At 52.4% G+C, this 16,464-nt stretch overlaps 1 protein-coding gene across 1 annotated transcript in view; it reads left to right on the top strand.

Annotated features, from left to right (window-relative positions):
- Positions 1-16,205, top strand: part of Cdyl2 (chromodomain Y like 2) — a 162,483-nt gene extending 146,278 nt beyond the window's left edge. Inside the window, exons 5-7 of the mRNA XM_046434719.2 lie at positions 4,537-4,747; positions 7,631-7,774; positions 10,249-16,205. Coding sequence (XP_046290675.1) covers positions 4,537-4,747; positions 7,631-7,774; positions 10,249-10,407 — 514 coding nt within the window. The 3' untranslated portion in view covers positions 10,408-16,205. The remainder of the gene's footprint in view (positions 1-4,536; positions 4,748-7,630; positions 7,775-10,248) is intronic.
- The last annotated feature ends 259 nt before the right edge of the window (positions 16,206-16,464 follow it).

Below are 16,464 nucleotides of genomic sequence, written 5' to 3'. Positions count from 1 at the left end.
GGTCCGGGGTCTGGGTCCTGGACTGGCTTCTGACGTCTCCAACTGGGAAACCCAGGGAGCCCCAAAGCAGGGCCCTGCATACAAGGAGATGCCAGAGCCCCAGTCCCACCCAGGGGAGGCACCTCCAGTGGGACGCAGACCTCACCGTCTCAGCAGCCAGCTGCACACGGGGCCAAGCCTGAGGCAGCACAGGGGCTTCTTCCTCATGCTTCAGGGGGAGCGGGGGCTAATTTATGGGCTGTGGAGGTGGGAAAGGGGACATCCCTTGGCTCTCTTGTTCCCTGCCCTCAGAGCATGGAGAGGCAAGAGGGCTCCTTTCCCAAACCCAGCTGCCTGGCAGCCCCCGCGGGAGGTCCTGAGGGAGCCGGGGCAGCCCATGTGCTGTGGCAGAGTCCCCCCGGCTGTGATGTGCAGCACTGACCAGGAGGTTCCTACACAGGGGTCGAGAGTGCTGAAGGAGGGACAAAAGGACAAGACGGAAAAGGTGGTTGTGAGGAGTGGAAGGTGCGGAAGGAGGAGTCAGGGTGTCAGGAGGCAAGACTGACAGCCTCAGCACGGGGGAAGAGACCCAGGCGCAGACAGTGTGGCTGCATGGAGATGAGTGCTCGGGCCACAGAGGGACTGTCAGACCCCGCTCGAGATAGGAGTCTCGGGCTCCCACTCAGGGGTGCACCCCCGGAGCCCAGGACTTCTTGGTGGTTGGGCTTCCAGGGCAGGGCCTGTGGCTGAGCTGAGTCCCACCCAGCTCCTGCAGGTTCCCAGGTGCATGACGTGTTTACAGGCCCAGCCGTGTCTTGTGCAAGAGCTTCATTCACAGTCCAGCGGGGCGGAACATCTTCTGGACGTGGAGCTGTGCCCTTTCTCCACATGACCTGCGGACGTCCCTGGCGGTTGTCCCATGCTCTTGCAGGGCTGACCCGGGGCTCAGACATCTCCTGAGCAGTGTTCCCACCCGCTCCCCCTCCTTGCCTAAGGAAAGCAAGCACACAGGGCGGTGCTGGCTCACTCTGCAGGTGTTTGACGGACTAGCGGAGGTCGGTCGAGGAGCAGATGTGGTCCATTCCCAGAAGCCTCTCCCCAGGACCATCCTGAAAGAGGCTGCCCTCACCTGAACTTGGCATGGATGGTGTGGTGTCTTGTCCAGTGTGGGGTTTAGGAAGGCGGCATGGGCTAGTGGCACCCACAAGGTGTGCGGAGGCTACTTGCTAGTGGTATGGCCTTCAGCTCTTCTCCTGTCTCACTAAGGCCACTGGCTCCTGTGGAAAATGGGAATCATCACATGATGGCCCTGGCCTCCCTGGTGGGCTGCCCGCTGAGGAGCAATCAGGTTCCCTGCATGAGCGCTCCTGGCACTTACCAAGCCCAGAGCATTAGAGGTGAAGAGTCACGATCATTTTTGTTAGGCCTTCAGCCATGGGACAGAGCTGCGCGGAGCCTGACTACGGTGGGCTCCCGAGACCCCTCAGTGCCGGTTGCTGAGTGCATCTGTGCTCCCAGGCCTGGTCTGCCGACTCGCCTCTGAGACTTGGCAGTAAAGGAGCTGCCTTCAGGGCTCTGGTCAAAGAGAGTGGTCGATGGCTCACAGAAGAAATGCCGGTGCTCCGGGTGACATCCGCACACCCCACGAGCAGTTTGCCTTGAGTCTCCCTTAGGGTGTGTGGGCTGGGCTTTGTCTTTTAATTCTGATGCAGCCCCGTGGGGAGCCAGTATAGGTGTTTCCATTTTACAGAGGGAGAAATTGAGGCTCCAGAGGAGACCTGGCAGCCTGTCCACTGTTCAGTTAAGGGGCAGAATTGATATTTGACCCCACGTCTTTCAAATTTTGAATTCCTTCCCCTTCTGCCACATCAGAGCAGCCTAGCAGCTGGTCAGGCAGCAGCTCAGGGCTTGTGCTGAGCAGAAGGAACTATGAAGGCCGGGGTCAGCCTGATGGCCGTGGAAACAGGGAAGATGGCAAGCCGTCTTGCGAGCCCAGCCCTGCCGTGGCCGTCAGATCAGATATCTGAGCCACAGGCGTGTAATGCAGTATCCTGTTTGCTGTCTGGCTCCCACATCCCTGGGGCCCTTGAGATAGAGATCTGCCGCCCGAGGTGAGAGAATAGGAGGGGAGGGCCATCTTCACAAGGCGTTTTATACCAAGGAAATGAAGTGAGGGGTAGAGAAATGAACAGGAGCAGCACTCTCAGGTGGAGAGTCTGAGCCCTGTGTGCTTGGGCCCCAGCACCCCGCTTCATGGTCCCCGATGCCCTTGCCCAGAGCTCAGAGGGCTCTAGAGTCCTCAGGGAAAGGCTCTCAGAGGTGGGGGCTTCGGTTGATTGCTGAAGGACTGTGGCACAGATGGCAGAGCCAGGTAATGGGGACATCTGGGAGGCCCACCAAAGGGTCTTGGCCGTCACGGACCCTGTCACTGAAAATGTCCGACAAAGGTGGGATGGGGCTTCCTCAGGACGTGGTGCTGGGGGTTCTGTACCAAGTAGAAGAATTGGCTCAGTGAGTCGGAAAGTCCTTCCCAAGTCTGAGATCCACTGTTCTGGAGTTGTATTGGCACAGGAATGAGATGTCTGATGAAAACCACCAAAGCCTGGGGTTCCAAGGATCCTAGGAAGAACCCCCATCCCCGAAGACTCCAGATTACACTGGTGAAAAGCAAGCCAGTGACCAACCTAAAATCTCACTGTGAGGTTGGGAAATGAAGCCAGGGGTCGGTTGTCAGGGGGTCGGATGCCAGGACTCTTTGTAGGGGTATCTTTTTAGGTCAGCTGCAGTGAGGCCAGCAGTGACTGCGGTAACTCCAATATCTGAGACCATATGATGCCCAAGCCTGGTACAAAGCTGTGCACTTTCATGATGACTTGTATAGGTCATGTGACATCCCTAGTCCCAGCAGAATATGAAGTGATCTCACAGTAGACTCCAACGCCAGCATGTCATTGTGATACCCACATCTCTTGATGTGAGTTACGGGAGGATCATTAACTTTCTATTAGTTAAATATTGGCTGCCATAACTCAGCTATGATAGAAATTTACTTCTTGGTTATGTAAACCTGAAACACGTGTCACTGATCATCCTGTGGCTGTCATCCAAAAGAGACTGAGGACTGTGGCTCCACTCCTGTCTTCCTAGACTGCGTGCTCATTTAGATGGCAGGGCTTGGAGGACTGTGTGGTGGGAGACTGAGCACCTGGAGTGGTTTCTACTCCATACCTAGTTGTAGGGGAGGCTGGGGAATGTGTTCTACCAGCAGATTCAGAAAAAAGAAAGAAGAGATGGATTTGGTGAAGAGTTAGAGTCCTTGCCTGCAGTCCTTGCTGTCCTTCTGGGAGACTCATGTATTTCTTCAACAGCTGTTCACTGAGCATGAATTTCAGTATTGATGGAAACCCAGCAGTGCCCCGGGCAGACCTAAGGGTGTCCTTAAGGAGCTAAAAGGAAGAAGGATTCCAAAGCAAATGATTCCAAAGCAGATGATCAGTAGGGTAGTTGCAAATTGATAATGGTATTTCCAAGAACTCTTGGAGGCCTTTGTGGCTCTTGCACAGTGAGGAGGGTCAGGAGCCACGTAAGAGAAGCCTGAGAGGTCAGTCAGGGCAGAGCAAGGTTGTGAGTTCTTGATAGCTTCTAGTCTTGGGTCTGAGAATAATGGGGGATGCTGGCTTTACTAGACATTGTGGCTCTTTCCTGCATATCCAGATGAATATTAACAGTTTATAGATCTTATCTAGCAACTGGGGGAAGGCAAAAGCTTTGAAGGCAGAGGAAGAAGAGTCATTCCTAGTGGCTCTACCTGGGAGGTAGAGATGCGTACAGAAGGTCAGGGAGAGAGCGTGTTACCACACCCTGTGGTCACTATTCCAGAGGCCTGATGCCTGGGGGCAGCCCAGCACCTTCCCAGTGGGTTCAGAGTCACCCTGTGGGATGTAGACCCTCACTAGCATCATGGAATCACCCTCAGCGGCTCTGGCATCCCTGTAGGTGGTGCAGAATCTTAGATGTCACTAGCCCACCCGTGGCCACCATTTGAAGCATGAGTTCCCTCCTCAGCTTGGCCCTGGTGCTCACTGAGCCAGACAGAGCAGGGTTCCTATAACAGCAGGGGTCTCTGCCTCCCAGAGCCGCCCCATTCTGCTCCGGGCCAGGGGTATGTGGACATTCTTTCTCTCTTCTTGTTGGATTTGTCTCTGGGACATCCTTCTGCTGGCTCTGGCTCTGGTTCTGGTTTGGAACCCTAGCATTCAGGTCCACCTGTGTCACTGTCTAGGGTGTCTGTATCATTCACTGTCCATGACGTAACTCTCAAGAGTAGAAAGGAGGCCGTGGGAGCTGGGCATGGGGCTGGGACATTGCACATGACCTGAGCCAACTGAGACAGCCACCACACAGGGCCTCTGTGCCCAGAGAAATGAGGCCCTGCCTGACCTCTGCTCACCTCTGACAGCTGGAGTGTGCATCGCAGCACCTGGGAGAATCGGGGGCATCCAGAGGGGCTCAGCAAGCTGAGGCTGCCTGGTAAAGAGGGTCTTCTTTCTCCCCCAGGGACTTTGTGAAGGCCTTTATTCAGTTTAAGAAGCCTATTGTGGTGGCCATCAACGGGCCAGCCCTGGGCCTGGGTGCCTCCATTCTGCCTCTCTGTGACATCGTGTGGGCCAGCGAGAAGGCCTGGTTTCAGACACCCTACGCCACCATCCGCCTCACGCCCGCTGGCTGCTCCTCCTACACCTTCCCCCAGATCCTGGGTGTGGCGCTGGTAAGCCTCCCCTTTCCCAGGGGCCTCTCTTTCTGGGATGATACGTTGGGTCCTGGCAGGATACCCCCGTCTTAAGATGTGGCTTCTTATGGCTAGAAACCTGGGGGCCCTGTTAGCCTGCAGACTCTGTCTCAGCTGGCTGAAGCTGGGCTGGTCGCAAGGCCTCCAGGCTGAATGGAATGACCCCCCCTCGAGGCTGTGCACTCCTTGAGCACCCGTGGTGTGCCGGGCTTTCCACCCAGGTGCTGTCTCACCGTCTAGTGGCAAGAAGACCCAGAGGGCCTCCAGTTCCCTGTTCCATCCCAGCCAGGGACTGCCATCCTCTTCAGTTCCTCCCCATGCTTGTGGTCACAGAAATGAGGGGGACAAGTTCTTGCTGACTGGGTTCTGTCTGGCTCCTTCTGCGGAGTTCATTCATCCATCCATTCACTCACTCACTCCTGCTTCCCGCGACTGAGGACAGCCTCACGCCCTTGTCTTCAAACCTCTGGCGAACACAGTAGAGGCTATGGCCAGCCTGATACCTTTCTCTACACTGGCCTGAAAGATTGTCCTCTGGGTCATCAGGAACCATGAGTGACAGTCAGAATGGGGAGAGAGACTTATGAAAAGATCCGGAGGCCAGAGAGCTGGGCAGCTCACACCTGACCTGAGAGAGGCCAGTGTTCAGTGGAGTCGGGAGGAGCAGAGGGGGCAGAGCAGGAGGAAAGGTGCTGTCTGTCTGCCACGGGAGGGAGGTGGGGGCTCATTTCAGAGGAGATGTGCACCCTCATTAGCTCCTGGCTGTAAGCTTGTGCTGGGTACTGCCATGGGCATGTCTGTGCCCAGGACCTTTTTTGTGTAGCTCCTCCCAGACAGTGTGTGTCGGTCAGATTTCCACTGCTGGGACAATTACCTGGGACAGTCAGCTTACGAAGGGGAAAGGCTTTATTTTGGCGTACAGTCCTGGAGGTTCCAGTCTGTGCTCAGTTGGACCCACTGTTTTGGCCCGGTGGCAGTGTGTGCTGGGGCAGAGCTGCTCTCCTCGTGGTAACTGGAAGTGAGAGAGAGAGGAACTGACCGGGGTCCCATAATCCCTCCAAGGGCACACCCCCCGTGACCCCAAACCTCCCACTAGGCCCAGCCTCTTAAAGGTTCTGCCATATCCCAAGAACACCAAGCTGGGGACCATGCACTGGACACATGGGCCATTAGGGGTTTTTTGAAGATCAAAACTAAGCCAGGTGTACTGGTGAATGCCTGTAACCCCAGTTGCTTGGGAGGCTGAGGAAGGAGGATCACATCTGAGGCCATCCTCAGAAACTTAGTGAGATCTAAGACACCCTTCAGTTCAATTCCCAGGATGAAAGGAAGGAAGGGAGGAAGGAGGGAGGGAGAAAGGATTGAAACTATTGCACTATGTATGACAGCCGCAGATTTTTTTTCCCATTTTTTTAATTCTAACTTGTTATATATAACAGCAGAATGCATTATAAATCATATTACACACATAGAGCACAATTGTTCATACCTCTGGTTGTACACAAAGTAGAGTCACATCACTCGTGACTTCATACATGTACTTAGGGTCATGATGTCTGTCCCATTCCACTGTTTTTCCTACCCCCGTGACCCTTCTCTTCCCCGCCCTCGCCTCTTCCCCTTTGCCCTATCTAAAGTTCGTCTAATCCTCCCATGCCCCCCATCCCCACTATGAATCAGCATCCTTAAATCGGAGAAGACATTTGGCATTTGGTTTTGGGGGATTGGCTAACTTCACTTAGCATTATATTCTCCAACTCCATCCATTTACCTGCAAATGCCGTGACTTTAATCTCTTTTAAAGCTGAATAATATTCCGTTGTGTATATATACCACAGTTTCTTTATCCATTCATCTACTGAAGGGCTTCTAGGTTGGTTCTACAGAAAATTAGCTATTGTGAATTGGGCTGCTATAAACATTGATGGGGCTGTGTCCCTGTAGTATGCTGTTTTTAAGTCCTTTGGGTGTAGACCAAGGAGAGGGATAGCTGGGTCAAATGGTGGCTCCATTCCCAGTTTTCCAGGGATTCTCCATACTGCTTTCCATATTGGACAGCCACAAATTTTAAAGCAGAAGAAATCTCGGAAGAGTGGGCTCTAGAGGCAGCCAAATGAGGAGCCCGGGGAGGGCTGCTTTCTGCCCTCTATCCTGCATGGTACCTGTGCCCAGCCCTGGGCCACTGGAGAGATGCTCCCCCACCTTAGTGTGAAGGTGTTTTGGTTTCCAGGGATGGCAGTACTTCACTGGCTTAATTTTTTTAAAAATAAAGGAGCTAAGTGGTGCTCCTAGCTGGAAGGTCCATAAACGGAGCTTCCGTGGGGAGACAGGCCCGAGAGTCCCAGCACCTTTAGTCTTCTCTCTCTCTGTTTCTCCTTTTCTTACGGACTCTCGTCTCCACAGTGCAGGGACGCAGCTGGGGTGTCCTCTGGGCTCACTGGTGTTGGTCTGTACCCCGAGAGGAAGAGCCCTCCCATCATGTGTGGCGGGGAGCCTCCTGGAAGAGCTTTATTGTGTGGGGTAGATCACCTCCTCATCCCTGGACTGCTGTCGCAGTGGTGAGTGGGCCCTGATGTGGGTCCTGCCCACAGCAGGTTCCCACTGACAGAGGAGCAGTAATGGGCAGGTGAGGCCACCGGAAATACATGGCTCCCTTTGAGAACTGGATGGAAGCTATGGACTCTCTGCTCAGAAAAACGCTCAGAGATGCTAATGTCTGCATGCAGTTTGCACAGCGTATTCAATCCCAAGTTGCAGATCCTGCCTCGTAGAGCAGGGAGTTGGGTACAACCAGCCCAGGGTTCCCTAAGGGACACAGGCACAGCTCTGGTCCTCAGCCTTCCCCTGCCTTTGCTCTTTCAGGCTAACGAGATGCTGTTCTGCGGGCGGAAGCTCACGGCCCAGGAGGCCTGCAGCAGAGGCCTGGTGTCCCAAGTCTTCTGGCCCACCACGTTCAGCCAGGAGGTCATGCTGCGGGTCAAGGAGATGGCGTCCTGCAGTGCTGTGGTGAGTTCCTGCACCTCCGGGGGCTTGCCCTGGCAGTGGACCCCTGTTAAGAGAGGACAGCCAGGCTTAGAGGGGCTAATTGGCATGGCAGAGTCATGCCGGGAGTAAGGGAAAGGCCCTTGCCTCTGCTCAATGCCACACGCTTAATTCACAAAGAAGGGTCACACTTGGGGGTGGAGTGCTACTCCATGGACAGTCCTGAGCCCCACAAAAGCACAACGCAGAAGCCCGGCCAGTAGAGGACTGGGAATGGACCCGGCCCAGGGTCGACTGGTCTGGGCTGCACTGTCCCTGGACTTCATTTCTTCTGCCCACCGAGTACTTGTCACGTATAAACGCTGCTGCTCGCCTCTGAAGACACACTGAAAAACAGATAAACAACACCTCCGCAGAGGTGCCGGTTTCAATTGTGGATGTTCTGAGCACGGGAGAGACAGGTGGGAAGGGAAGGCCGGGGTGCTGATGCCTGGGGCCAGTTCTGGAGCAGAGATGTGGGCGCTGGGGAGAGGAGACCCCAGGTTCTCAGCTTCAGAAGTGGGCATTGGCCGGGTTTGTGGGGCCGTACCCCACCTCCCTTCCTTTCTCCCTCCACCTGTTCCCCACCCAGCTGTCAGGATTTTCTGTGGGCCTCTTCAGCCCTTGATTTGTCACCTACTGTGTATCCACCTGATGATGGTGGTGGGGACGCTCTCCTCGCTGGTGAGGGGTCCTTGCTAATCTCTCTGGATTTGCCTTGAACCTTCCTGATGTCTGCATGGCCCACTCGTCCCACTTTGCCTGAGATATTTTCTGGTCAGCACTGAACCCCATAGTCCTGGGCTAACAGATGGGATCATCCCGGAGCCGGTTCCCAGAGGCAGGTGGAAAGGCTAAGCAGAGGAAACTCGGGGCAGAGGCTCCCAGAGTCAGCGAGGCCAAGAGGGGGCAGGAGGCCTGTGCTGCATTCAGGAGTGGGGTCTGTGCCCTGGGGACAGTAGGGGTCACTCAGGTGAAGAGCTATTGAAAGGACACCAAGGAGACATGCTTAGCAGAGGCCTGTGACCAGAAGTACTGCAAGGAAATCAGTGTCACCGACACTCTTGGGTCCAAGAGCTTTGGGGGATTCCCAGGAGGAAAGCTTCCCGTAGCAGGAAGCTGTGTCCCTGGGAGGTGGTGCTCCTGGGAAGGATGGAGGCCGGTGCCTTCCGGCACCTTCCCACTACCTGTGCCCCTTGCCATGCTGGGGAGTGAGGTCCAGCCATTGGCACCCGGGCATTCTCATCTTGCTTGTTTTTCTGTTGGGAAGCATTTTGGGACGGTGTGAAGCTAAGCCTTGACCTTGGTGGGCATTGGTGGAGGCCAGCAGAAGGATGCTGGAAGGCCTTACTTCTGACCACACCTCTGGTGGTGGGAGGCAGCAGCACTGCTCTGGGGGTGGCCACACCCCCCACTTCCTGCTGTGCCATCGCTGGGCAGCAGGGCCCCTGGGCCGTGCCACCTCCCCCAGGTCCTTCTGTAGTGGCGGGTAAAGTAGGACCTACAGGCAGCTGAGGAGCCAGGGCAGGAGCCCAGGGAAGTGCTTCTCACAGAGTCGCTGTTCGCGGGGTCCTGTTGACACCGTGGCCACTGTGACCGCCACAGTTACTGCTGCTCATTTCTACTGTTAGTGCTCAGGTTCCTTAGCATCAGCGTGGCTTCTGTGAGTCAGTACTGTAGGATCACTGCTGTCACCACGGTGTTTATTGCCCATTACTACGATCATTGTCACCATCACTATGATTCTTATTCCTCCTCTATGATTACTGGCACTGTGTCGCTGAAGTCACTCTGTAGAACCGTTGCTGTGACCTCTGCCGCGTTCTTCGTCACTACGATCAGCACTGGTAGCTGGAGTCATTGTAATTCACGGCGACTGTTACCACTGATGGCTTCAGTTACTATGATTAATTGCTATAGTATTAATGTAAGTGAGTGATGATGATGAGTGTGATGGCTACGGCTATCATTGGTCCTCACTACAGTGATGACTGCCAGTATTGCTGCTGCTCTTCCTACTAAGCCTCCTGAGGACACAGCTATTGGGTGGCAGGTCTGGCTGCCTGGACGGCCGTTTGTTCATTTCATGACACTGTTCTGTGTTCCTAGGGACTTTGAGTGAGGTGTCGCTGTTCCTCACAGATCGCAAGAATTAATCCATTCATGGCGAGGGAAGGGCAAAGCAGTGTTTTACAAACTTTTTTTGTGACATCCATAGAAAATGATGCTGCATTTGTGTTACCCCTGAGTAAAAGATGGGGCTCTTGTGGCCTGGGGTGCCGTGGGCCCCCAGTTGTCCCAGGGGCAGAGAGCTCAACCTCTTGAGCACCCGGCATCCCTCTGTGCTGGGACACGGAGCTGGGAGGCCCCCTGAAGGAGGCTTGGTGCATGGGTGCCCCCCCCACCCATGTGCGCAGGTGGAGTGTGGGCCCCAGGGCTGACCGCTTGCCTCTCCCCAGGTGCTGGAGGAGTCCAAGTGTCTGGTGCGGAGCTTCCTGAAGTCGGTGCTGGAGGACGTGAACGAGAAGGAGTGCCTCATGCTCAAGCAGCTCTGGAGCTCCTCCAAAGGCCTGGACTCCCTGTTCAGCTACCTGCAGGACAAGATCTACGAGGTCTGAAGGGCTCCAGCTCACTTGTGCCCATGCTCAGGGCACCTGACTTCCAGCTCAGCCCTGTGTTCCGGCCACGGAGCCCAGCGTTGCCCTGGCCAAGGAGGCTGTTGAGCTGTCTCTGTCCCTAGGGTCGTGTCCATTTCCTTGTGTCCTCTGGTCGTCCTCATTGGCTTGATTCTGTGTAACAGTGGGAAGGGCAGCGTCCTGGGCCTCCCACACCCCTCCCAGCTGGTACAGAGGTCTCCAGGGCTGCGTCTTCCCAGGGCTCCGCCAGGTGCCGCTGGCCTTTCCCCACTTGCTGACATGCACCACCGTGGTCCAGGAACGGGATGCCACTCTCCCCATCCTTCTGACTCAGGCTGTGTCTGCACAGTGCCTCTGATTTGGAGATGGGGCCCTCACGGCTCTCTCTGGCTAAGTGTAGATCTTGTGCCAGGGGACGATCAATCTTAGGGAATTCACAGACCAATGAGCAAGTGCTTGTGTAGACCTGGCTTCAGTCTCCTCTCCAGTGCGAATCTGTGTGACTCTTAGGGCTTGGTCTTAAAACCCAACCAAGTGATTTACAAACCCAGATATTGTACATTTAGAAATGTTTTGTTAAATATATATTTTTAAAACAATGTAAGTGGAAATTCTGATAATTTATGTGTATTATATGTAAAGCTAGTTTTGCAAAAAAAAAAAAAAAAACACATGAACTACTAGGAAAATGTTTTTTTTTCTTTAATTGGACTTATTTAATTTATTTATTTCTGTTTATATATTATGATGTCTGTTGTTCACACAGATCTTATTTTCATACTGCCCTGGACCAAATACCAGTCGAGGTTCATGCCGTTTGGTGCATTCTAGCAATGAACCGCGAGAAATACAACTCAGAGGGAGGACAGCAGGAGGGCTCTGGATGCGGAGGCGGCTCTGCGCGGGCCCTCTGTGCTTAGCGGGATCACGTGACGCTGGCTCTTCAGCCTTGTCCTTAGGAGGGATCCCCATGGAGTTTTCTCTTCACTCACTGTCTGTACACAGATAAAGGGTCTTCTCTGCCCGAAAGGTCCCCAAACACACCCAACCCTGGTTGTGTGACATCAGGAAGGGGTCAGGCGTAGGCCCACCTGCGGGTGGCACCCTGCCTGGAGTGTTTTTCCTCTGGCAAAGGCCTGACCTGTGTTGTAGAGACTTCCGGGTGTGCGTGTGCAGGGGTCCTGGCGTGGGCCTGAGCGGGGCAGGGAGAGGTCCCCGTCCGCTGCGCTCTCTGCCGAGTCTTAGTTAGTTGTCTTGCCTCTGCAGCCGGATGCTCTGTCTTTGTTCTGGTTGTCGACTCATGGGAGGCAGCCATCACAGGAGGAGGCCTCCCTGTCCCCATGACCCGGCTGCAGGGCTCCCAACAGCTGTATTTGGACCATCACACTGAAGACCCTGCATCTGCTACAGGGAGTGGGGTGGGCTTTGTGTTTGGGTTTAAAGAGGCGGGTGTGAACATCAAGGCTGGAGAGGAGGCCTGCGCGAGCCTGCGTGGCCCTGGGGGAGGCACCTGCTTTTCCCCAGTGCCCGTTTCTTCTCCCGTGGCCGGTCTCCTGTCGGCCTTCCCAAAGCCTTGGACCGACCTTGTTCCCGTGTGTTGTGGCAGAGAATCTCACCGCGGCTGCATCCTGTGTAGAAAGGGCCTGGCGTTGTTTAGCTTCTGGTGAGGGTTTGGTGGCACTCAGCCACTACAGAAGCAGTGCCAGGTTCTCGCTGGAATTGGGAGGTGGTAGAGGTTCCTCCATGTAGATGTCTGTCTTTGTTTCCTGCTGAAAGAACCAGAAATGTTTGAACTTTGCACATATCATCAACTCCAGACCTCCAAAGGCTCCGTAACAAGGGGCAGGCCTGTGAAACCCTCCCGCAGTGGAGTCCACGGCTGTTACCCTGCAGGTCCTGGGCGTGGCGGGGTGACTTAAAGGCAGGCTGTGTCTTGGCTGTTTGCATCAAGTCAGTTCAATAAGAGAGTTCCACCAATTGTTCAAAGTTATCGCCGTCTGTTGCGCACTGAACCACTGGAATTTTCTCTTTCTGGATCATTGTTTTTGCCACCCTGCAGATAAAATCCAGGTAGCTTGTAGAAATTGATCTGGGATGAAGAACACCATGGCCCGTGGTTACCTCAAGGTTTGTCCTAACAGCTGTCTCGAGATGGGCTCAGACTTTCAGTTTTTATCTCATACCCCAGAGGCCTCTCTCTTCTGCTTCCCCGACCCCCGTCCCCACTCCCCCATACCTATCCTTTCCTAGAGCCTGGATAGGTCTTTGAAGAATTGTCATTGGTCTTGGAAGCCCCATCCCAGAATGCCTTTGGGTTTGGAAGAACAGCTATAAGTGGGAAGTTGGGGTCCCTGTCCTTAGTCGGGGATCATTCTGACAATCTACTTCTCTCCCACTGCCCCAGCCCGGGGATGATGGACTCGGGGCATCCTTCATGGGGCTGCGGCACTAACAGCCCTGCTCCCAGAGGACTTGTGCAGAACTTCTGTAACTGTCAGACCTCTTCCTCATAAGGAAGCCACAGCCCAGTGCCATGTCACGCTTACCTGTCCTCTCCCACTCAGAAATGTTGTCAGTGGGGAAAAGCCATCACCATTTCTTGCTCAGAATGAAATCGGGTAACTTTGAGAAGGAACAAGAGAATCGAATTAAAATAGTATTCTCGTTTGGTATAGATTAAACTAGAACATGTTCTCATGAAGCATGAAAATACATTTTCCCCATATGAAGTTTCATGAGGTCAGGAAAAATAGTAGCCACAGCGGACTTGGAACAACGCGGCCGTATCCCTGCACAGCCACATCTAAAAATAGCCTTGACCGAGTGCCGAATCGCATTTCCCATTATTAATTGTTGGATTTTAAAAAACTAAACCCTTTTATGTTTCCTTAAGAAAACTTTTAAAAAGTTTGTAAGCTTTTTAAATTTGGAATTGAGTCACATTAACACAATTTTCCAAACTAGTTTCTGTGGGATTTTTTTTTTCTAACAAAGAGAAACAAATAAAAACAACTGCAAATCTTCCAAAGTGAATATTTAAAATGCAGAATTGCTTTTGTCCTGGGTTCAGACACTTGGATCTATTGTATATATTAGTCTAGACCCTCTCACTAATATACACAGTATTTAAGACTCTAAATGAGATTTCTTAAGTATTTTATTTTATTCTCTGTAAATGGTTTTGTAAAATCTTTAAAAATCGACACTTTGCCTTTGTAGATACATCTTTGGGGGTTGTCTTGCATGTATATTTTTGTTGTAGATAAGTGTTGCTTAGTTCTTTCTGCAAATTTTGGTTGAAATGCTTACAGACTTTAATACAGTATATATTTTCAGAATATAAACTTTTATATTTCTGTGGTAAGTTAGGATATGCGTTTTAGGCAATCTTTTCCATTTTTATCACTTGTTCTTTCAAAAAAAAAATAGCATACTGGTTTGGTGCCAATGGGTTGTTTTGTTTTTCTTTTTCTTTCTTTTTTTGATCTCTTTTTGTTTCCTATAATGCTCTTACACTGTTGAAAGAGCAGGTTAATTTTCTTTTCCTAGAAGTCATTGAGTTTGAAGCATACTTTGAAAATGTATTGAATTTGTGAATAAGCCTTACCATTAGGATCAGTAAACCTTCCAACCTTTGCAACTACGGATGTAGTTTAAGATCTCCCCATAAATTCTCACTGTGTGGCGGTTTGATGGAGTTTGTGAACAGAGCCTTAAGCTTGTTGCAAAAAAATAAATAAATAAAAGGGTAATACGGGTTGTTTCCTCCTCGTCAGCCATGTTGGCGGGCTTGGCGCGTCTGTGGTTCATGGCTGATCTGAAGAGTCTGGTGCGTTGATGGCGGCAGGGACCAGGTCGACTCCTTGGTGGTTGTCTTTGGCCGTGAGATTGGACCAAGGGTGGGTTTTCTGGAGCCACTTGCATGCTATTCACATGGTTTAGACACGGTCGTGGGGAGGGAGGGCTGCTGGTTCATCATCTGTTCCAAACAAACGGCATTGCCTGCTCCGGACCCTGGCGGTGGACCCCAGGTTCCTTGCGGATGAACTGGAATCGTCCCGTCTGGCTGTGGTCAGCAACTCCTCGAGAGATGCTAACAAAAGTTTACATATGAGTCTTACTGTGTAGACAATCTGAAGTTGGTTTTAGTTCCATAATCGGCATTCCCATGTGTTCCCTGTGTCCCCTCAATGAACTCTGTGTGTCGAGCCAAAATAAAGGGAGGTCACAGGCCAAACTGGAGGCAGAGCCCAGGCCCAGGCCCTGGTTCCGGGCAGCAGTCACAGGCTCATCAGCAGCGGATCTGCTGTGTCTGGGATCTAGGAAAACCAGCTAGAATTTGGACTTTGTTTTCAAAATGATAAAATATTCCAGTTTCTTTGGTTGCCCACAGTTCACTGGCTGATGCTCTGTACCAGCACTTTAAATGGGATCCTGAGTTCAGGGCCGTGGTACAGGTAGTCACTTGGTTTGCAAAGTCACCTTTGCAGCCAGCAGAATGGAGAGTTGCTGATCGGCTTCCGATTTTGTCTGTGTGGCAGTCCAAAGCCAGTGTCTTGCATGAAGCTCGCCTCGTTGGCCTAACATCTGGCCTGATGCTGGAGCTCATTGACTCTGGGAAGTTCAGAGATTATTATACAGAGTTTTCCATCTAGTATTTAATTTGTCCCTGTGCCATTAGTCCCAGCTTGAAGTCATTTGCCAATGTCTGTGTTGACAGGATTGTGAAAATATTGCCTTTCATAAAACCAAGGACCAAAGATTCCATTAGTTCAACAAAGCACGAGTTTCATAGATTGTAGGCACATCTAGGCAGAGGTGTGCGGGCGTGATGGCACAGAGAAACCTCTCAGTCCCCCAACCTCACACACACAGAGGGACCAGTTGTCACTGAGAAGGCTCTGAAGGTGGAGTTTCTAGGTTGGTACTCACTAACTCAGGTGGGTGTTTCTGCTGTGTAGTCTAGGCCTTTGTATTCATCTCATAGCAAGTGGGAATCTGGCCTTCCTCTGGGTTATCTGACCTGTGTAGATCCCTCCATTTGCACCTGAGCCTCCCGCTTGGGTTTTACAGGTGGATCTACGCTGGGCAGCGGGCTCCTACCATTGCCAGATTCCCATCCCTTTGTTCTGCATCCACCCATTCCAATTCCTGTTTGGGAGGGGAAGAATTTTCCTCCGTTCTCACACTAAGCAATGCTCCATTCTCATTTGTGATGAAATCATCGACCCATTGACCAGTTGAGAAATGACTGATGCTGAAGAAGTGCTGTTCTATTGGTAAGGCTTATTACCAAACTTCTGATAACGAAGCAGGCTACCAAAAACATATCCAGCCCACCCCGGGAGTGTTTGGGTTTGATCATGGATGTACACACACACACACACACACACACACACACCAAAATCCACGGAGACCTTTGCAAATTAGACTACTCGTTTTCTTTTGCCCGATTGTCATGGGAGAGTCTTCAGCTCGTTCTGAATATGTGTACGTATGAGTACTTCATAGAGTCGTGAAGCCGGTACCGCTGACCCACCCGTTCTCACCACGTTGTAAATATTTCCCCAAGCTGGGTACAGTGCTGAGGGATGATAATCTGATTTATCCAATGCTGACTGTCTAGAGCAAATTGTACACTCTCTTTGTGAATGGTCCTGTAACGTGTATGAACACATTTCTGGGTGCCTTAGAAGTTGTATTTTTCATGTGTGCTAATATGCAGTATTTATACATTGTGAGAAGCTGCTTTGAATAAAAAGGTTGAAACTTCGTCTCCATTTGCTGTGTGTGCCCTTTTGTTTGTACCCTGTGCATAACGTTCACAAACAGGTTCTGGGGTTTCTGGGGCCTCCTGGGGCTGAGATGTGATGTGTGTAGGTTGGGTCTGGGTTCCTGAGAGCCCAGACACCCAGCTCCCCAGCCCAGGTCCAGCCAGAGGCTTCAGGCACTCAGGAAGGCCTTCGCTGGGGGAAGAGCCTGAGGCCCAAGGGACCTGGGACGGAGGGTCACAGCAGCAGTTTTTGAGGGAGCTGAGAG

This window comes from Marmota monax, unplaced genomic scaffold (genome assembly GCF_021218885.2).
Source record: "Marmota monax isolate L192 unplaced genomic scaffold, Marmota_monax_Labrador192_F-V1.1 WCK01_AAM20220418_F8-fsc00024, whole genome shotgun sequence".
NCBI lineage: Eukaryota > Metazoa > Chordata > Mammalia > Rodentia > Sciuridae > Marmota > Marmota monax.
Note: the sequence above shows the minus strand (reverse complement) of the source record. Positions and strands in the feature narration are given on the sequence as shown.